Genomic DNA, 23,438 nt, shown 5'->3' on the forward strand with positions numbered 1-23,438 from the left:
TTGTGGGTCCCCTTTGTTTCATAGGCTACTAGTCCCAGTCAGCTGCGTGCAGTGTAGAAAGCACAAGTTGTGCTGGTTTCATTTTGTCATGAATATCGATGAACAAGTTTCTGAAGGACTTTCTCCAACATGCATTCAGTACATATAAGGGAAACACAGCACTGATGTGCATCGCCCTCCAACAGTAACCAAGGAATTTGACCAAATCAACAAGTTCTTATCTCTCAATAATTTAATGATTTAAAACAAGTGCTAAATTTCTGGTATTTTGGAGGTTAATTGCTATTTATTAAAACAGGGTCTGTTAACTGATGGTGTCAAACAACTCTGTGATTCACATAAACTTTCACACTCTGACAGTTCATCTTTCTTTAGCCTGTTTCTCCCCTCCCATCCTTCCATTCTCAGCATGACGTCTTTTTCTATGGACAGCTGACATCCATCTGTCTGTGTGTCTCAAAGTGTAGACTTTAACCTTTGGCAGAGACCTTTGCAGCTAAAATAAACCCGCGCTCTTGTGCCCTGCTGATTTTCATAATCACAGAACTGAGCAGATTGACAAGTTAGTAATAATGTGAAACTCTCTGATGCTCATAGACTGAACCACTAGATGCTCTCTTCTTTACAGTTTCTTGCAGCTGAGTCTCTATCCTTCACTGCAGAGTAGGGACTGTTTTTGTCTGTCTGCCTTAAGTCTATCATGTTTTGTCCAGTGAACCAGTTGTTGTTTAACCCTGTGAAACCTGACTGAAGCAGTTTGTGTGAATATGAATCAATGACCTTAAATCCACATTGAAACCATATACGAAAGATGCTGCTTATAATTTCAGTTTCTTTAGATTCATAATCAGTGACTCTTGACATTTTCCTCAGTGGCAAAAGTCTGTTGTCTGTACATCCATCGCTACAAATTAAACCAGCAACTAGCAGCTGAAGAATGGTTCCCGTGGTTCAGACTTGACAAAATGTAAATAATATTAAGTGTGTAAATAAATGAATAAGTGAAAAGGACTTGGGTATAGCCTACAGCTGTAATAAACTGACTGTATGATAATATTACACTTGTTTGCATTACTCAAGAACACAGAGAGAAAACCACAAATCATATTAACTTCAAACAGAAATAAAAACAATACTCATATTATTGCAGAGTCTGTTAGTCTCCTCTCTCCTCGTAACAGTATATCATGAATGTTTGTTGTTTTGGTCAGTCCTGTGGATATCCCCAAAAAAATCATATTATTGTTATAATAAATGGTCTTAGATCATATATATACTACTGCTACTCGCAAATAGCCTAACTTACAGTGAAAATAATGTACAGCATGCCAAGCATAGACATGTAGTAACTTTGCCATAGAACTGTTAATACAGTAAAACCAAGTAAAAACAGCCAAGTATTCAAAGGGTTTAAAATCTGTCATACTGTATAAATAATACTTGACTGTATTGGTCACAGTTATTTGTTAGAGGCTGTATCAGCAGTCAAAACATAATAATGGTGTATTAAACACATCAGTATGATTTCTGAAGCCATCCATCTCAGTGGAAAATGATGCTGTCAGTCCTCCATCACCTGTCAAACTCACAGACGTATCATTGGGAAATTGTAGTGCGGTTAGTGCGGTAACCCACTTGAGTTTTCGTACACGGATCAAAGCATTACCATATTCATGGTGTGTAGCTGTGATGTGCCAGTTGGAGGGGGAAACACTGACACACATCACAAGGCTTTTGATTGAACTTTTTTTTTTTTTGAAATGCCAAAAGAAAGCAGCCATCAGTCTCTCTTCCTGTCATTCTCTCCCTCTCTTTCTTTATCTCAGTCAGTCTTCCCCTTCTCTCAACATCCTTCGCTCACTCACCCTGCGTATACTACTGCTACACACTGGGGATTATTGACCCATTTCACTCCAGATTTTCCCATCGTACAGACCAAAGAGGGAAACCCCACTGGTCTTAATCAAGCCAGTGGGGTTACTGGAGTAATGTGTTAGTAGTTTGAGGGTTTTGCTGATTTAATCATAACACACAACACAGGTCTGAGCCACACTGACGACATCAAAATTTTGGTAGTTGGTGGGAGGGAGAAGTGTCATGGAGTAAGAGCTCAACGGTCCTGAGTCACACAAAACCTGGAAAGTCTGATACAGTACACTTTTAGAGTCTGTATAGGCCTGGGTATCAAACTTTGATACTTCTACGGACCAACCAAATTGGTTTGATACTATTAAGGGTTGAAAGATGCCTCATCATCCAAGAGCAAATTTTGATACCTGAGGAATAAATGAGTAATCCTCATCAGTGTCAGTGAGCCAATGAGCATGCAGCATGGTTGGACCAAGATCTAATAATGCTGGTGATTGGCTGTTTAATTTATACAAACATGTTTGAGTGTGAATAGAGACCAAGCTTAAATATAGGACTAAAGCAAAACAAAAAAATTCATCCTAATTTTCTTTATGTTTAAATGAATTTGATAAAATTGGGATTGAAAAAAGTATCGTTAAGAGTCGGTATCAAAGGCAAGGTATTGCTTTCTGAAGCAAAATTGAAGATTTTCAAACAATACCCAGCCCTACCCCTATAAGATGACCCCTGTGTAATAATGTCTTCCCTTTTTCCCTCTTTCTCTCTTCTCTTTGTGTCTTGACTCTTCATCTCCAGGGCGATGCCAATCGTTCTTACTCAGACGACGACCACTCCTCTTCCAACTTTGACGAGAGCGAGAAACATGACTCCATAAAGCTGTCTGGTAAGCTGAGGTTATGTTTCTTTCACAACCTTATAATTACATTCAGTTGCAAGTTTATTAGGTCCACTACTCTAAAACAAATACAGATCTGCAATAGCTCCTACCTTCACGAAGGTAATTATGTTCAATGTTGGCTTAAACTGTTTAAAATCATTTTATGAGTTTCAGTCATGAAAATCAAGTGTTTAACCTTGTTAACATGTTCATATGTTGTTTCTTATGTAATACAAGACATATATTGCGGTGAAATAAACAGTCAATGCCATATTTCCTCCTTGGAACTGCACTGAACCAATGACAGTCTCATAAAAACAGATTCAGACAGCCAGGGATTCATACATCATATAATCTAAGGAACCAGTCCCATCAACTTGCAGGGATGAGGGGCGGGCAAAATAAACCCAAAACAGTGGCAGTACAGAGAGTCGGAGTTTGCATTAGAACAGCCACTAACACTGTGTCAGCCACTGCCAGTTACAAGCTAACAAACAACATAAATAAAATACGCCGACTGTTCTGATATGTCTGCTAGTCTCTGATTTTGGTCACAATAGACTCCTCATCTGAGTCTGCCTGATGGTTCCTCCTCTAGGTATCTTGATACTCTGCTGTTTCATCAGTCAACCTATCACAAGCAGAGGTGGTGGGATGGGCACAAAGCCTGATGCAAAATTTCTCAATGAAGGAGAAATCGTAAATGTGCTTCCAGCCCCACGTTTCCATTTTTTTTCACTTTTTATGTGGGAAAATCACATTAAACAAAATATTAATCATAGGAGAGTATTTTTTACATAGTTTAAAACATGTCTGGAAGTGGTCATTTTAGGGGCTGTAGTTTGTTGCATTGTTGAGGTATATTATGGTAAACTGTAATAAGAGGTGTTTAAAATATTTTAACATCACACTATCAATAAAAGTTGACGTAATTTCAACAAAAACTAAATATCCTAACCTTTATGAGGGTAGGGTTTACTGCACCACTATGGAATTAGACTGCATTAGTTTTAGAGATTGAAAAGTAGCTAATAACCTGGCAGCTGAGTGTATATTAAATTAGTTGAGTATTATTAACTAAGATAACTTTAAAAAATATGTTCCAATAAACTTTTATATCCGAGAAACCAAGCACATATACATTTGTTTTTCCTACAATGAAAATTTAATATCAGCATCTTAGAAATCAGTACCTCTTCCAAAGTGTTATCAGGTCACACCCACAGTGTAAGTATATATATATATATATATATATTCTGCTTTTTTATATATAAAATATACATACAGATTTTTAAAAACACAATTTGCAAAAGTGTAATTTGTAAAATGCAAAAGTAGATGTTACTATTTTGACTTGGTATGTAGTGTCTGAGTTTGATTCAGCACTAACACCACAATTCAAACCCCAGATTTCCTCATTCATGTCAAAACAGAACAACACGCCTGACAATCTGCTCGCATCTCACATTTAAGCCAGTAGTCTTTGTTTTCACTGTGAGGCTTATTCAAGAAGAAGGCTGGATGTGCTCAACCCAAAAGTAAGACAGAACTATGTGCCAGAGGCTTGCAAACTCACAAAAATTCAGGGAATAGCCAGCAGTCTTCTAATATGAATGAGCTCTATCTTAATCCAGAGTTGATGATGAACCTGATCCAGCTATGCAGCCCTGCTCGACAGACCCGACAAACAACACGGTGCAGAGAGGATTAAACATCAGTTCATATACTGGGGGGGATCACTTGTAGACTAGTGTGAGTGGGCTTCTGCTGCAGAGGAGATGCGATCTCTGCACTGCAGTATGAGCAGAGGATGAAACTCTGCAGCCTGTTTCTTCATAGATAGAGAGACAACAAGGTGTTTTACTGTCTGTCCACTTCTACAGCACAGAGATGTTACCTTCAGTTCTTTAGCATTTTTGTGTGTGGGTACTGAGAGTTTTCATTCTCTTCCTCTCTCTAAAGTCCTGCTTTTATCTCTCAATTTACCTAATGAAGTGACCAAAGGCTTTTATTCTGCTTTTTTATCTTTTAGAAGAATAATTGGTATGACCACATATACAGTAAAGTATCAACATTTAATGTTCGCCCTTAGAAACAGCTATCTGCATAGATTTCTGGATTTCTCTTTTTCCACTGTCAGGACCATGGAAAGATCAGAATGCAAAGCATTTTCTTAAACTCCTTAACAGTTTAATGGCCTGTCTTAAAGGTCCTATATTGTATAAAGTCAGATTTCCATGTATGTTTTGGTTATAAAGCAGGTCTAGGTTCTATATTAATACTATGAAAGTATCAAAATGCTCAGTCCACAGAGAAATGCATACAGCCTGTATTCAGAAACCGACCATGAAACGAGCCATCAGGACTTCTGTAACTTTGTGATGTCACAACAAAGCAGTCACCGCCCTCAGCCATGCCCCAAGCCCAGCCCACCATCCAACCTTACAGGATTTGGTTTCTCCGATTTACCTTAAAAACATAGCATAACACAGAGAATATCTTCGTGGCTCTCTCTGTTTAATGTCCTCCAGACCCAAGGATCTGCACCTTGACGCCCAATGGCCATCTGGAGCTGGGTGTTCTTTCAGGGCCGAGGGGATCCTATTCCTCAGAGAGACGGAGCTTCACTATCGAGTCCAGAAAGAGCAGCGTGATGAGCCTGGGAAAGAGCAGCCTGGAGAGACGCTCCCTCTCTCTGGTAATCACTCATACACTCAGCTGCACATATGCACACACACAGAAGTAGACGTATCAGTTAACATTTCTACTGTGAATCTCTCACACTGACGTCATCCTCTTCACTGCAAATCACATTTCTACTTTGTGTCACTGCCAACCATTTTCCAGCTGTTTGCCATCACTCTATAAGCCATTTCAGCTTTATGGAGGGAGAAATGTGTTTTCCCTCCTTTCCATGAAGCTCTAGTTTGAGTTTGTGTCAGTGTGATATGAAATCTGTTTGTATTTGACTTGAGACTTTCATGAAACAGAGAATCCATCACAGTAAACATTTAGTTGCATTTTATTTCTTGTCTAATGGTTTGCATTAGACTGAGGAGATGTGTTTGCAGAAAAATCTAACTCAGAAGACAAACACAGATTTGATGAAAATGGGTCATGTGAACCTGATTTGCTTCTTGAAGAGAAAAAAAAAAATTGCTGATGTGCCTCAGACATTTTAACTTGCACGTACCCATCAACAATATCTAGTGTGTTTTCATGTCTCCCTGTCCTGTTCTTGTGAAAGTGATATCTCAGTAATGCCTTGATAGAACATGAGATCAAATTTGACACAAACATTTCATTTCGTTTGGACTAAAGGATGAACTTAGATAAATTAGATTTTACTGGTCAAAGGTCATGGGACCCGCCTGAAACACGATTTTGGCCTCTTAATTGTGGTATCTCAAGACCACCTTGAGGGAATTTGTTTAGATTTGGTACAAACATTCACTCAGAGATTAACTGATTACATTTTGGTGGACAAAAGTCAAAACTCAAGGTCATGGTGATCTCATGTTCTTGTGAATGCAATATATCAGGGCGCCCGGAGGGAATTTCATTCAGAATCTGGTGGTCAAAGGTCACTGTGACCTCACATGGCCATAACTCACAAATGTATACACTAATTATGACACAGCTGAATTCAAATGTCTGTAAGAATAAAATGAAGTGATGACATTTAATATTTAAATGATCAAAGGTCAACTTCACTTTGACATCATAATGTTCTGCTAAAACACTTCTAGCCATTATTCAATACTGTAACTCAGGAAGGGGAGATTGTGACCATATTTCCTGACTTCAACTTGTCAGCAGTGGTACTTCTAGTTCTATATAAGAAGTGCTTTTTTTATCACTCACCAATTATACATCGGGGGCAGTTTGGGGTTCAGTATCTTACCCAAGGACACTTTGACATGCTGACTGGAGCAGCTAGGGATCGAATCACTGACCTTTGATTGCAGACGACTTGCTCTACTTCCTGAGCCACAGCCACTGAGAAGGCACTACTACCCAGACGTCTAGTAGCAGGATGTAAGTGAACATATCTTTGAAATAACTGCATCAAAAGAAATTTTCATTGAAACTCTCCAGTTTTATTAGTAGTAGAAGTTATAGTAGAATTAGCACAAGTAAAAGGCTTGGAGAAAGATCACTTCTGGGACCAGAGGGTAGCAGAGAGAAACGCTGATGGAGCAGATACAGAACAATTCTTACACTTATTTCGTCATGTATGTAACAGCTGTCGTACAGCTATCCTGGTCTTCCTCATCACAACACCTCATACTCAACATACAAACAGCTACAGTGTATGTGCTTATACTGTAGAGTCTAAAACACACAAACACAGTAGACAGTGACTATTGAACCAAAACCTTAGGAGAGAGAAACCTGAAACAATTCTACACGGTTGCCACGGCAACGTCCATTAATTGACTGTTCCAATCTTGTGTTTATCCACGGCGAAACCGAGAGAAGCGGAGAGGGAGGGGGAGAGAGGGGAGGGCAGAACAGAACAGAGAGACGTGATGGGGAGAGACGGGGAGGGGTGATGCAGTGACAGGATGATAAAAGAGAGAGGAAAACCAGGGACGATAAGCTGCAGTTTAGCAACACGCGCACCTCCGAGGTTATAATGTTAAACACAGTGGGTGTGGGAGATCCACTTCGCTGTGAAGTATCCTCCTCGCCTCTTCACAGTGCTCACAAGTTTATTGATATCAGAAGGCACCAGTTACATCACTCGGAGCAAAAAGTGCTTGAATAATAATCAAGACAGAAGTATTTCATGATTTTTGTTGATGTGTTGTTAAAGTTTTTGTTACATTTCATATCAGCAGCTCTGATGGTGTTTGGTGAAATCACCATCAGAGCTGCTGAAGAGCACACTGAACTGTGAATCAGCTCAGTGTCAGTTGGATACTGTTGATTGGCCTCAGATGTAAGTTAGGGGAATGATGCATTGTTTTTTTGTGTTGTGACACAATTGCAGTTTCATTTGTCAGTGTAAAGGGCATGCTGCTTTGTTCATGTGTCTCACACAATAGGTCAGACAGTGACTGGATTGTGATTAAGTGGTTATGATGCAATAAAAAAGTGCACAGTGGCTTCAAACATATATTTTTTTCAACATGATAAAATAAAATGAATAATTCAGGATGGCAACATGTTCCCTTTAATCACTCAGTTTGTTTATCTTTAATGACCACATGACCTAGATCACTGCAATTTGTTTTCACTTCCATGTCAACAAAACTGTACCTAGAAACCAATGTAACATGTAACACAATAAGCAGAATTCACTGACCAGAAAAAAGCTACATGCTCAGTAACACACTGCATATACTTTTATCCTTTGTTTGCTTGGTGTAGTTACAATTTGATTTAAAGGTCCCATATTGTATAAAGGTAGATCCCCAGGACTTTTTTTGATTATAAAGCAGGTCTCGGTTCTATATTAATACTGTGAAAGTATCAATGTGCTCAGTCCACAAAGAAATGCTCACAGCCTGTATTCAGAAGATGAGCCTTAAAACCAGCCTCCAGGACTTCTGTAATTTTGTGATGTCAGTTACCACTCTCAGCCCTGCCCACCTGTATCCACCATCCAATCTCAGAGTGTTTACCTGAAATGGCTCTGATTGGTTCACTAACGTGTTGTCACTAGTATGCCAGAGAGAAGCCTCAGAGAGGAGATGTAAAACTACACTGAGCCCTATTTTGTACACAAATATATCTTCTTATGGATACCAACACTTCAAATAAAACACTGGAAAAGTGTAAAATATGGGACCTTTAATACAGCCAGTTATATTCTATAGAGGGGAAAGTACAGTGCATGCTTTATGTTTGGCAGTGAATGTCAGTACAGAATATACAGTATATTAGCACCAGCTGTTGTCTATGGATTATGCCATATAGTGAGGAACAAATTGTCTTGACAGTAATATTTGGTGTCTAAGAGAGATTCACACACACACACGCACTCAGTGTCCTTTTAAATGATCTGCAGTGCAGTCCTGTGTGGACTGCGGTGTTATTTAACATCTAGCGTGCACGCTTCACTACAGTTTCTATAGAGACGGATGCATAGATTGTCTGGTATATGGCACCGGCTCAGGCTCTGACTGGCAACGTGGGTTTTCAAGGGTAAAACATATAATTAGGTCTATCATGTTGAAAGGATTAGACATGCGGAAACAAACACAACTGCTTATGTTCCTTTAAGTGGAACTGGCACTCAGGGGTTTGCATGTTAAACCTGATGACAGCCTGCTGAGTACACTGCAAACCCCAGTTTGTATTTCATTTATTCAGCCATCTACTTACCTACTTTTTTTGGATTTATGGATTATTGACCTATTGTAAAGGCCAGCTCTTTTTCCACCAATTTCCAGCTTCACAGTCATATAGTACATTAACACATGGTGTATATACTTTGTGGTCTTACAGAGTCTTTCTGCTGTGGCAGACTGAACTGTGTTTCTCTTTTGCTGTAGCAAAAGTGCTAGAATAGGTCCAACTTATATGTTGCAGTGAGTGAACTTTTTACAACAAAATCTCAGTTACATTTAAATGCATCCCAAGTCACAATGGTATATATTAACATCAGGGGGAAAAACATAAATGTACATCTAGGCAGTGAGATTCTGTCTGTGGTTCATTCACTGCATTTTGGCCTGTGTGAAGACACGCTGTCAAACTGTAAACACTGAGATACATTTAAGTTGTGTTTGTACAACTACTTTTACGTTTTACTTTATTCTATTTATTTAGTGGGGACTGTGCCCCTTGATTTACATCATCGTGATGTCAAACTGGCACATTTACCCAGAGCACTAGTTTTCATCTACAATCTCCTAGAATATAAAACAAATGGATTTATTTATTGCATTTGTTTGCACAAAAACACAACTGTTATAAAATATATGATAAGTGCATGGAGACATTCACATTCTTACATGTACAGAGACACACTTACATGTACTCACATATATGAAAACTAAAAGGCTGTGCAGGAGACGTAAGAGGCTGTAAAGCTGAAAGAAAACAAAAACTCACTGCAAGATAAACAGCATTACATTGAAAATAATGAAATGATATAAAACAACAAAAGGAAGACAACAATTAGCTCAAGCAAGATGAAGCAAAATGATCTTATAAAAACAATTCATCTCTTCTGTAAAGTACTCTTGTGCCATTATGATTGTACACAGTGGATTCAACACCCATTTGGGAAACAGTGGTTTTCTTTGCAACATGGTGAGATGAGATAAATGAATGTAAAGTGTTCATGCTCATCATCTTTCATGCATCAATGTTCGATGTCCCGTACATACAGTAGTGTTTGAACTGATGTGTAATTATGACTGATGACTGACCACATCGACCTCTAGTTCAACAGAGAACCATATAGCATCAATTGACTTTTTCCAGCAGTGACATATTCGTCCAGTCTCTGTGTGTGGGTCTGCAGTACCTGGCCTGCAGATGTGCGGTGCCTCAGTAATCTCTGTGTCACTGCTTCGTGTCTCCTTTAGCGCCACAGTCGTAGTTCCAACTACCACAACTGGGGACGGCCCTTCCCTCCACACTCTGCATGGAGCCGCAGGTAGACAATGAGATTTACTTTCAGCCACTGATTTCAGCTATTGCCTTAATGAATTCTTAATACCTTCATTAAGCCTTAATTACCTACATGGAAACATCAAACCCTTGTTGTTTTATGCTCTTATTAGCTTCATGACTAAGTGCTGAATATGCCGAACAATGTTGATCATCTCTTTATTGATACTTTATAAATTGCTCATGAATATTGAACAGATTTAATCTCCTCCGGTCTGCAGGTCTAGCTCCAACAGCCTGGGCCGGAGGAGCTATGGGTTTGGTGGGGCGCCTCTGGTAGGAGGCAGCCTCCGTGTGCACAGCACCCACTCCCCCCACTCCTACGCCTATGCTGCCGAGCAGGAATCCCTTCTCTCCCACCCACCCCACTCCCATCATCCTCTGCTGCCTCATCATCCACCTCCGCCCCCGTTGTTCCTCTCCAGACACTTTGCCGCGAGGAGGGATCGACGGGCTCTGTCCTTGGAGCTCCCAGAGCTGCTTCGGGCAGGCGGACAGCCCCTGGGCCTGCCCCCCATCCACCCGGACCCTGGGAGGAGGAGTGGGTCCGGGGCAGGGGGATCTATCACAGGAGGGTCCGGGGCTGGTAGTGGTTTAGGAGTGGACCACCGGGATTGTAACGGCAAGGCGCCAGGTCCCCACACCCATCTATTGGCTGAGGTTTTCCCTCAAGTCAATGCACGCAAGGACAGAACAGACCTCGATGAAGAGACGGACTATGTGAGTGGCACAGGTCTACATTAGCTATCAGTGTTTCCTCCTTTATCCACTGGGGTTCAGTAAAGAAGAAACGCCATAAAAGCAACATATAAATGAATAATTTCCGCCTCTTAAGATGATACGGTGCAATTTCATTCTGTTCATGCTACAGGAATGAGGTGCTAAACCAGACACTTGTGCTTTAGGAGAGACGCTAAAAGAGCAGTTGTGTATCTTTTTATTGCTGCTGTTTATGTGTTGAAATGAGAGGCTGCACTCAAAGATGCTGCTGGTGGTAGAGACATGGTGAGGTCTTTGTTGGGTTTCCAGAGACGAAAACATATTCGTAAAACATCATCATTGTGGGAGTTGGTGTAGAAATAATGTAGGAGGGTTGGTTGACCTGCAGTGACTTTGTAGCCTTTGCAGCCAAGCATTTCAGAAATCTCCTAGAGCCATCCAGTGATTACATCCAGTCACTTTAAACATATATGGGTAGAATAGTTATCTACCATTCCTCTCATCTCTTTTCTCTCCTGTCTCCAGAGTATGTGCTTCCGTATCCAGAAGATGATGGAGGTATACAAGCCGGACTGGTGTGAAACCAGAGAGGATTGGTCTGTCTACATGTTTTCCCCTCAGAACAAGTAAGTAAACAACCTCAGATCTTTAGGTGAACGTGATGTGACCTCACAGTTCAGGGGCCTGACATTGGGGAGGTCTAGAGCGGTGGTTCCCAACCTTCTCCAACTCAAAGCCCACTTGGAAATCTCAAAAATGTTGGTGGCCAACATCTGACCCCACAACAATACGGAGGCCAGATAATACCTTCTCAGAGTTTTTATTCATTTATTCATTTATTCAACATTCAGCACTGAACTGAAAGCAGAGGGAGATCGATTTTTCTTTTGTGTTTGACTGGTCGGTTGGGGCTAACCAGCTATTCACTTCGATACTCTCCTTTTTGCCATGGATGTAATCTTTTAGCTCAAAAATACACTGAGATAGGAAACAAGTATTTGATGTGGTCCGGGCCAGTGGTAACATAGAAGTTTCTATCATTGACTTATCACAGTGATAGGCCTTAAAATCTTTTCAACAGGTTGAAAAAAACTAGTCTTAAGAATAATGTAATAATACAGAATTTCTGTATTATTTTTCTGGAAAAAGGGAAATAACCTTTGTTGAAACAACCGCTATAGAAGTGGTGATAATCTACAAATCATCAGCCTATTACTAGTTCAGGAATACTTCCTAAAACAAATCAAAACAAAGACATGTCAAACTGTAGTGACTTAGCATGTTTGGATTGATTTACAACTTTTACTTGTTTTGCTAATTTTCTTTGTACATCTGAGATGCCATTCAGACTTGGGTATTAATTACCACGTATTGGTAGCGTATATATGTCATTCTTCTGCTTGTCATCTCTAAGGCCCTTTATAAGCGCGCCCACAAACTGAATCACTTAAAGGAAAGCCCTAAATGGAAGCTTTCATAGATAGCCTCCATTTTTTGGAATGTCAATCATAACAAATTTTAGAAAAGGGCATAAAAAGTCCATCATAATACACATCTTAACTGAAATGAACTGCTTGGATTCTCCATTTATGTATTTCCAACTGTGTCTCTCTAGTAAACCACATAAAACTCTGATCTTTACTTAAGACCCACTTGACATTGGTCAGTGGGAACTGAACTGAGCTCAAAATGTGCAGCAGAGGTTCTCAGTGAGAAAACAGAGGGACAAGCATGCTGCTGGATGTGTCAGCACTTGTAATGGTTTGTGTTTCCGCCGGCCGAGGCCTCTTAGCTCAGTACAAGGCTCAGATAAAACCAAGCGTGGAAAGGCAACAAGACAAGCAAGACCAATGGCCCTGAAAACAAACGCTAGCAAACGTTAGCTGCTCTGTCCTGCTAACGTGCAGGAACATGGAACTGCATCGTCAAACCATTTGTCTGCTCCACACAGAAGGAAGCTGCCATCCTCTGCTTTCACAAATGGCTTCTTAAAGTGATGTCGCTGTGCGTTTCCTCCAAAGCATTTTTTTTCTTCTAGACAGTGTTTTTGACTCTGGGCTCCAAGGTGTGTCTGAGTGTCTGTGTGTGTTCATCTGAGTTTGTCAGTGTTACTACGTCTTCCACCAGCCTTCAGTCCATTGCTGGTAGAAAGCAACATGAAAGAAAAATCACTCATCCACTCGCTCACTCACCCGATTCCCTGCGTGCTGATAGCCACTTAAGGGAAGCCAGACCCCAGGGCTGTGCTTTGGCATCTTGGCAGGTGCCATCTGTCAAGCAAGGGCTGTGTGTGTTGGCGGTGTGTACACTAGTGTTAGACCATATCTGCGGTTGCATCGTGTTTGTGCATTTATTTGTGGACGGCTTTGCATGTGTGCTCGTGGGAGCGTGTGAGCATATGCACGTCTTTGTCTTGTTTATGCCTGAGTGTGCTGTATTTGCCCATGGAAGCATATGTGTGTGTGTGTGTGTGTGCGTGTGTGTGTGTGTGTGTGTGTGTGTGTGTGTGTGTGTGTGTGTGTGTGTGTGTGTTTGCTCTAACAAGTGTACCTAAGCTGAATTACCTAATCAAGGAGCGCAGACAAAGAAACAAAAGGAGAAACAAGCCAACATCACAAGTTGTGTCTCAGGCGGCATAAGTGCCTACGCCAGCACAGCCGCCGGTCACGATCAATATCAGGGGACAGGGTTGCCAGATTTGAATCGATAGATTAAAGGGACAGAGTTGCCAGGTCTGGAGGAAAAGCAGTCAGATTAGCACATTGATTTCCTCACCCAGAGAGCAGGTGCAGCAGCAGGTATGTTTTGTTCCCTTTATAGCTGGCAGATGAGATGAGATGAGATGAGATGAGATGAGATGTGTGAGGGCTTCACTCCGGAGCTGCTCAGTGTCTGTACCGGCTGCGGAGCCGACAACTTGACAACAGCACTGCAGGTGTCTAAGGATGTTAAAGTCTTTTCAGAGTACACAAGTGACTTCCAGCCCTCTGTGGCTTGCAACCATGTACACTGAAGAAGTGTCTGCTTGTTGCAGATGTCTGAACAGCACACAGTGAGTGGAGTAATCTTCCCCTCAAAACTTTACAGACTTTTTCTGTTTGTTAGAGGCAAAAAGTCCCAAAAATATAAAGTTTTTTTTTCTTTTTGTCCCACATTACTCATCTTGCAACCCCTCAGATTTATCATGTGACCCCCTTGGTGGCTGCAGAATACTACAGAATGTCAGATGTTAAAAGTAAACCATAATTTGGGGCATCTGAAAGGAACAGCCCTAAGTTTCTTTGAGACCGTCCTCCTGTAAAAAACAAGCCCATTGGTTGTTAATGCAGCAGGTTATTATGAGCCATAGTTTCATTTTGTTGCTAGGCAACATCTAGTGGTCGTTGTAATTATGACTTAGTATATAGAGTGACAAAGTCCACGTCAGGAGGAGGTTGGGGTGGATGGATGGGTCAACAAAATACAGGAATATGACTCAGGAGAACTTTGTTCGATTCCCATGTGAAAGCAGCAGTTTGTGTTGTTTCTGTTATCCATGACTGTTTGACAAATTTGACCATGTTGTTATTATTGTAACCATGACAATAAAGATTGTCCAATGTTGGGGAAGTACTTATTTGAACCCAAATCACCATCTTTTCCCAAGCCTAAGCCATAACTGATATTATAGTAACCATGGTAACGAAGGTAGTTACGCCGCTCTTGGTACAGTCTGCGTGTTTATCATTGTAACCATGACAACCACAGTCCAGTACACCTGCCGCTGTAGGGGCCCTGCAGGAGACACTCCTATGGGTCGTATCAGCAGGTTGAGAAAAAGGACCTGTGTGGTTGTTCAGGTTGGACGACTGGTTGGTCTTTTTACAGGAGGATTGAAAATCTTCAGCTTTTCAGATCTTTTCAGATTTTTCAGATTTACAGTTCTAACTCTGACACCTCTCCCTCTGTGTGTCTCTGTTGTCAGGTTCAGGCTGCTCTGCCAGTCCATTATCGCCCATAAGCTCTTTGACTACGTGGTCCTGGTTTTCATCTTTCTCAACTGCATCACAGTGGCTCTGGAGAGGCCAAAGATTCTACAGGGAAGCCTGGTAAGAAGTCTGCTTCTTACTTATTGAGCTGCGGACACTTAGCAACTACAAATCAGAATCAGAATCAGGTTTATTGCCAAGTAGGTTTTCACATACCAGGAATTTGCTTTGGTGTTTTGGTGCATAACAATAAACATAGTAAGAAGAAAAAATATTAAGAAAGATAAAGCAAAGTACTGCAGGACAGATAGCTTAAATATAAATAGAAAAAAGTATGATAAAATATTTACAATAGATATGTGAAAAATCTAATGCAGTTATGTACAATGTGCAATATGAATGGGGGAATGTGCAATAGTTAGAGGATAAAGTATAGGATGAACTGGTCTTGGATAGTAGCTAATTGCGTTGGACACAGGGCTGTTTGGCTAAAACCCTAACCCTGTTACACCATAACATATCTGTACAAACCCGACTGATCCTGTGCAGGGAAACTGAAGAAAGAAAGAAATGTATATTGTAAAAAGAATAAAGACAAAACAGAAGAATATAACACACAAAAATGTTTTCATTCCCTCTCTCACAATACTATTTGAATATCTAAACACACAGTATGTCACTTCGGGTGCTAGAGGTCTCTCAATCAAAACAATAACAATGGCGTTGGATGATGTAGAGAAATAGCGTGGGATCATGGGAGTTGTTGTCTTCACCATAATTACTGTTAGCTTCTTCCAGTTTGGATTCCTTCAGTGTTAGTGCTTCGGGAGGTTTTTACCTGGAGCTGAATTAACCACAGAGGTCTCCTCCTCTCCAGAATAAACAGACCAGGGGATTATAACCAACAGAATCAATGAATAAAACAGTTTCACTTTAAAAATCAGTGATTCATAGACGCTCTTCTGAGTATAGGACAACTCAAACATATATAGGTCTATTTGTTTTTAGACATTTTAAAGTGGAAATGTTACATATTATAACTTTAAGGTAATAGCACAGACTTCAATTTCAATCAAAACAGCCGAGAGCCAAGATTTTAAAGATTCAAAGTTGCAGAGTTTGACAGTTTAAATAAAATGTTTATTTCCACACAATTCTGATATGACAACAGTGTAATAATGAACAGTTATTTTAATTAGAGTTTTATTTCTTGTAAACAATCCTTGGCCCTTAATTAAAAAAATATGATTAAAAGAAAAAACGACGTTCAGTGAATAAGAATCAACTTCCTGGCTCCGAGTTCTCTCTGAATTTTGGCGTCAGGCCACTTTCTTGTAATCAGTCAGCACCAGGATACTGACTGTCGAGCACTTCAAGGAACTGATCTGACGCCTCCAAATGAAAGTGCAGTAATCTTTTTCAAATTTGGCATTTCATTTGGTAACTAGGGCTGATTTTCATTTAATTGCATGAAAAAAAAAAAACACTGTCAAAGTGCGTAAACTTGCAGAGGAGCAGAACTGAAGACGAGCCCGGTCAGTCTTCTCCTCTCAGGCTGTGTTTATGCCACTTCTGTTTGTCTTTCCTCTCTCCCCCCTCCCTTCCCTCCCTGAAGCTTTTTATGTCCCTTCTTCTTCTCTCAGCCTTTATCCTCTCTCTCTCTCTCTCTGCCTCTCTGTTACAGGAAAGACTGTTTCTCACCATTTCCAACTACATCTTTACTGCCATCTTTGTTGCGGAGATGACCGTCAAGGTAAAATGCTCTGACCTCTCTTCTCCTGTCTTCTGTTGCCCTCCTCCACTTTCTTTTCTTTCTTTGGTCTCCTGTCTTCACCTCATCTCTCTCCTCACTTCCTCTCCGTTGCTCTTTTCTGACCTTGTATCTCATCTTCTCTTCTCAGATATCTGCTCTCTGCTGCCACTGGTGTTGTCTCTTCTCCTTCTTTTTGTTTTCTTCCTGTCTTTTCTTACATCCTCGTATCTCTCCTACTCCTCTCCACTTCTTTCCTCTCTTTATTCCCTATCTGGTTCCCTCTTCTCTCTCCATCCCCTCTCTCCTCCATCCTCCTCTCTCTTCCTCTTTCATCTTCAGCTGTTATTGCCCCCATTCTCTTTTTTTTCTTCTTCTTTTCTTAACAACTCTGCAACTCGAGGTTTAATCAGTTGCACATGTCCCATTAGCGATGGGCAGCTAGATAATGAAGTTAATTAGAAGGCTATCGCTCTTCAGCTGCCCTTTAGCTACTCCTGGACTTCCCATCGATAAACACACACACGCACACACATACACACATTCTCTTTTTAATCCACTAATCTGCTGTCCAGAAGATGGGGCATCATCCATTATTAAGGGCCTTATGTCTCCAGGCGTTTTCCGCATTGGTAGAAAGCCTATAGTGATTTATTTATGACCAGGGATAATGAAGACATGTGTAGCACAATGATATGTAGATCTCAGCACTGCAGTGGTGCAGAGCCCACATGTACACATATATGCAGTTTGGCCCCAGGTTGAACTTAGCTTACTTTGTTATTCATCCTCTGCTGCATCATCATCCTCCCTCTGTTTGTATTTACCTCCGTTCCTTCAATCAGGCTTCCAATCACTCACACTTTGGTCCGCTTTATCATCTCTCTGCTCCTCGTTTGATTAACTTCATACTGAGCCCTGTATCTGTCTATTATCGTTCTCCCAGCTCTTTTGTCCCCCTGTTTGTAATTTAATCATTCCGTCGTTATCACTGCTTCATTTGCACGCTCAGATGTGGTCCCAGCTCTCTCCTGACACTCATGTCTCTTATCTCAAATACTGTTAGTGTTCGTCAGTGGCTCTGCTGTAGCTCCAACTCCCATCCGCTGTTAAATCAAAGGTCTGACTCTCACAGTAAGAAAAATAAAAGGACTGTCGCAGTATCAGGGGTTTAATGTTTGCTGATGTGTGCACCTTCACATTCCCATCCTTTGCACAATACATAAGCGTCATCTCAGATGTAGTGGTGCAGTGAGAAGACCTCATTTAGCCACTAGGTCCACAGTGGGAAGGTCTAAAGCTGACACTCTGCTTGTGCTGTATGTATGAAACAGTCCCATCAAGCTGGAGTCACAGGTTGTGTGTCCTTTTGTGGGAGTGTCTGCAGCATGAGTCTCATTCCTCAGTGTATATGCATTCAAGGAAGGATATTTGATATAATAATAATATAATAATAATATAATAATAGGAGCAGAAATCTCTCTGCTGCTGTAACAACAACAAACAACCAGTGTGTGTGGATGTATTATTTATTATAATACATCCATGCAAGTGTGTTCCAGCTGGGTTCATCACTTTTTTGTGTTGCCTGGAAACACTTCCATTGTGTTGTGCATATTTGTACCGTACTTATGGGATTTACAGAAAAAGTTTGTAGTAGTGGAAATAAATGTGCCCTGAGAAAAGGCTTTTATAACTAAAAGCTGATTATTAGAAGCAAAAAGTAACTATTAATTAGCACAACATGTGAATACTGCAACGCAATAGAATAGTGGATGGAGAATTGTGGTTTGTGTTCATCAAACTTTGGTAACAATGATGTAAAATCACTACAGACTGCAACTAAACTTTTCTCTGTTTTGTTTAAAAAATTGACGCGAGAGTTTGTAACTGCATTTACCTCAGTATGAATGTCAATATCAACACCACCTCCATCTCTCTTTCCTCACACTCCTCCTGTGTGTACCTTGAGTAGAGTTTGTGCATCTTTGATTTTTCTTATAAGCTACTCCATCTCCTTTTTGTTTACTGTGTTTATTGCCTTCTAATGTATTAGATATATGTTTAAGATGTCTGAATGTAATAATTTTATGAGTCATTTTCAGTTGGCCAAAGCAAATATTTTACAAGTACGATCACCACCTTTTCTGGGCTTAGTGATCATGTAGAAGTCCCACTCCGTGCGCACCCACAAACTCAATGAAAACCACATCACAAACTTGTGTAACCTGAGTTTCTTAGTACATTTGGCCCATAATGTTTCACTGAGCTTACAGACTGCCAAAGAGCCAAAACTGTCTTACTGGTATAAAACAGGTATAAAACAGCTCTGTGTGGTCCAGGAAATAACATTCAGTGGCTCATATACACATAGGAACTACCCAGTAGAGCCATAGCTGCCCTCAAATGAAAGCATTCACCATTTACTTTTCCTATCCAGAACTTTCAGCCTGACCAAGTAATTGAGCCTGAGACAATGCATCGTAATCACTTAGATCACATGAACAATAGTAGCCTGCCAGCTCTTCCTCTGTTTCCCTTTAACCTACATGTTACTTGACAGCGATATGTTTTACAAGTTGCACCTCTAACTTCAAACTCTTCTGCATCTTCATCTCGTGGTTTATAATGATGCAATCACTTTTAGAGCTCTGCATGGTCGGCTGGCTGCCGACATTAAATCGCCAGCAGGTCTCTGAGGAGTTCTGATGGATGCTATCAAAGTAAACTTTAGATGCTTAATTACTTATTTAATTACTTAAACACCTTCTTACCAACTTACTTACTGAGTTATTAAAGCTGCCGGTACGCTTCATCAGAACTGGTTAACAGATGGTGAACCTTTGTGACCTCAGACCTGTGGTGTATAATAATCTACTTGTGTTGCACTGATGCAGTCAGGCTTTAATAGATATATTATTAAAAGTCCCATATTGTATAAAGTGCAATGTCCATGTGTTTTTTGATTATAAAGCAGGTCTAGGTTCTATATTAATACTGTGAAAGTATCAAAGCCTCAGTCCACAGAGAAATGCACACAGCCTGTATTCAGAAACTGAGCCTTAAAACCAGCTGTCAGGACTTCTGCAACTTTGCGATGTCACAACAAAGCCACCCTCAGCTATGTCCCCATCATGGTCCATCTGGACCCACCATCCAACCTGGCAGGATTTAGATTCTCTGGGTGAAATCTGCTATATTTTTATTAGATCACTCAGAAAGTGATTGAATAAAAAGATGACTGACTTGTTGTTACTAGAGCTCCAAACTACACTGAGAAGAATATATGAATATCACAACTTCAAATAAATGGAAAATTTAACTCTCCTTTCTGCTTTGCTGATGTAAAAAAAAAACAATTCCACAGAATTTTGAAACATAATCATAGGAGAAAATACCCTCTAATTGATTCAGTTGCTAACTGCATGAATAGCAGATTATTTTTATGAAAACATTTGTTGCCTTGGAGATTCACATGTGCGCTGTGTGTTTGGAGCATTTCCAAGTAAGTGCATGTTTGTTAAGTGGCATTAATAAAAAAAAATATTGAGCTAATTATAATTTCTTTAAATGATGTAAGAAAATCTTCTTGGAAAGAAACAGTGATGAATTCATTCATGGACAGTTAAGCTAATGATCTCCTGCCATGCTGTTTGTTTTCTTATATTTGTGTCAATACAAGACCAATACAACAGTATTTTCTTCTGTATTTTACCCTCTTCCCATCAGTCCATCCCATCATCCATCTCTCTCTCTGTCCCTCCCCCCTTGTTGCTTTTAATCTGTTGTTCCAGGCTGGTCAGTCTGATCTCTCTCCGAGGAGCTCTAATTAAGCAACCACACTAATTAAACAGAGTTTCCTCTCCGAGACACACTCCATCACAGGGACGGCCTGTTCTCATCTCCTGTCCACACACACACACACACACACATAGAAATACACCCGTAGTGATCAGTGTAAACAGTGTTGCTTGCACACAGTGAGTCTGACCTTGAACACCAGACTCTAATTAGAAACAGGGAGAGGAGTATAGAGATGGCTATTTTTCCACATACCCCCCTCCCTCCCTCTCTCTCTCTCTCTCTCTCTCTCTCTCTCTCTTTCTTTCTCACACACACATCTGAACACACAATCACACACACACAAACCTGTACACGCTTTGTCCAGAGTTGACACGGTCTCGTCACAGTGTGTCTTTTGCCTGCTAAAACTGATCAGACCATTATAAGATCTAAAGAGGCCTGACAGACAGACCGGGCTTCAGACAGAGTTTTAGCAGCTATTCTGTCGCACTACGTTCTGCATTTACACTGTTCAATTTAAAGAGACTTATCACTCGGTCCAGTTCTTCCCCCAGCCAGCACCAGTCATTCAGGACTAACACTGACACTATGGGGGACTGAACCTGCCAAAATCAAAAATGAATAAATAAATGAATATATAAAGGACTCATAAATAAATTAATATGCAATTAAATGCACAAAAAATAATATTAAAAATAAATACAGACCATATATAAGTAATAAAACTGATTATTTCTGTTCTAATTTGCTTCTTTACCTTTGTATTAACATCTAGCTTAAGGCTGAGCTAAAACTGTTACAGCAAATACTGTAACAGCTTGAAAAATGTGGAGCTGGGTCAACAGCAGAGCATTGTGCTTTTTTTTTTCTTTAAAACTTACTGAGGAGCTTAGTAATATAGAGGCTGAAAGCTATGGAATCTGAGCTCTTGCTTTTAAGCCCTAAGTAGCAACAGTGAGCTGCTTTCTGTAAGACCTGCCCTGTGTCTCTGTTCCAGGTGTGCGCACAATGAATGCCATTTACTAAAGAGCATTTCAAAGGCTTCACAGGTGGCGTTAGCTGGTCAGAACCCCTTCCATTAAAACAACATTATTTTGGTAGCAGCAGCCTCGTGTTGGAGCAAGACGCCTGCCACATTTTAAAAGGTGGACTAAGAAAGTCTAGCCAGGGAACGTGAATGACTCATGTTCGTCACTTGTTCAACTTTGTACCTTTGAGCAAGACACTTGATTTCCTAACTACCCCACTGAAGCTGCTCAGTGTTCTGTTATTGGTGAGAAATGCACACAGCCCGTCCTCAGACACTGAACCGTCAGAACTTCCATAACTTTGTGATGTCACAATGAAGCAGAGACCGCACTAAGCCATGCTCCAAGCCCCGCCCACCTGGACCCAGTGTCCAACCTTGCAGGATTTGGTTTCTCTGAGTGTTCACCTGAAATCTGTTTTATTTTTATTCGATCACTCAGAAACGAGTCAGAAGAAAGGCTTAGTGCCTCTGTTCTCACTGACCTGTTATTGCTAAAGCTCCAGAGAGAAGCCTAAAAGAGGAGATGTAAAACTACAAGATGTTTTTTGGTTTTTAAAACCACAAATATATCTTCTTATGCATTCAAATAAAAAACTGGAAGAGTGTAATATACAGGACCTTTAATTAACATGGAAACATGTTTTTAGCTAAAGAGGTGCAACTCAAACACACTTAATACTCAATAGATATCTAAAATTCTTTGACCAAACAGCGGCCTAAATCCAGCCTTGAGCTATCAAGGGGCGACACTGGCTCAAAGCTGGCTCCAGTGCTGCTCAACAATCCCATATTGTAGAAATACTTTTATATACTAATTCACAACTCTAAAAAAAAACATTTGGGCAGCATTACATGTTTTCTCAAACATATTTAATCAAAGTGTAAAGAGAACTGGACACTATTTAAAGAGTCATTATAGTCTATGTGCAGCAATGTTGAGCTCACAAAATCTCATCTTCAACATCAGATTGCAAAATTAACTCTGAAGCGACATGTACAATCATTGCCATATTTTCTGCTAAGTGATATTGCAAATGGAGTTTGAATGTAATTTGAATTTGAATTTAATGTGACACACTTGCCCCGTCAGCCAAAGGACAGCTGATAGTGTGAGAGGAGAAGAGCTGGCTTTGATAATAGCGCTGGCATCGACCTGCGATAGATTTCCCATGCATCCTGTTTTTTATCATGGTGATATTTGATCTGCTTAATGGAGGTCCCATGGCACTCCAGCAGTCCTGAAGGGGCTTTGGTAGAACCGGCTGCTATTAATAACCAAGCATATGTATTGTAACTCACTATCTAGGCTGTCAAAACATGACTAAAGACCTATCGTATGGAATATGACAGTGACTCGCTGCTGAACAGATCTCAACAGCAAGGACAGATGAAACATTTTCTTACAGTGAAAGTTTTGGGCCATGTCAGCTTTCGAAAAAGATGAGGAAAGATTGTCTGTTCCTAAACTGAGCTTTATGAAACTCTGCAAACAGACTACTTCAGTTGGTGCTCCGACACATGGCTCACTCTCTCTCAGCCTTACATCATCCTTCTCTCCCTTCATCATGCATTCTTCGTCTTTCCCCAGCTTTGTCTTTATTCCTCTTTTTTTTGTCTTTCTCACCCTCTGAGGCTCAGGTTTGACCTTATTTCTTCAGCGTTACGATGCCCTGACAACAGTTGGCATGGCGGTGTTTGTTACCACGCTGCCACTGCTGCTGCTGCCGTCACTCACTGTGAGTTACTGTGGTGACAGTTATGGTGTTTGTTCAGAGGTGGAACATGTTG

General features: G+C 40.5%; 1 protein-coding gene across 2 annotated transcripts in view; it reads left to right on the forward strand.

Annotated features, from left to right (window-relative positions):
- LOC139636023 (voltage-dependent T-type calcium channel subunit alpha-1I) overlaps positions 1-23,438 on the forward strand; it is a 142,838-nt gene that overhangs the window by 69,976 nt on the left and 49,424 nt on the right. For both annotated transcript variants that reach the window (XM_071503682.1, XM_071503681.1), the window contains 7 exons: positions 2,668-2,755; positions 5,281-5,447; positions 10,294-10,364; positions 10,600-11,098; positions 11,624-11,724; positions 15,063-15,186; positions 16,751-16,819. In XM_071503682.1, coding sequence (XP_071359783.1) covers positions 2,668-2,755; positions 5,281-5,447; positions 10,294-10,364; positions 10,600-11,098; positions 11,624-11,724; positions 15,063-15,186; positions 16,751-16,819 — 1,119 coding nt within the window. The remainder of the gene's footprint in view (positions 1-2,667; positions 2,756-5,280; positions 5,448-10,293; positions 10,365-10,599; positions 11,099-11,623; positions 11,725-15,062; positions 15,187-16,750; positions 16,820-23,438) is intronic.

Source organism: Trachinotus anak, unplaced genomic scaffold (assembly GCF_046630095.1).
Source record: "Trachinotus anak isolate AG129_WGS33_773 ecotype Australia unplaced genomic scaffold, CSIRO_AGI_Tana_v1 ptg000019l, whole genome shotgun sequence".
Taxonomy (NCBI): domain Eukaryota; kingdom Metazoa; phylum Chordata; class Actinopteri; order Carangiformes; family Carangidae; genus Trachinotus; species Trachinotus anak.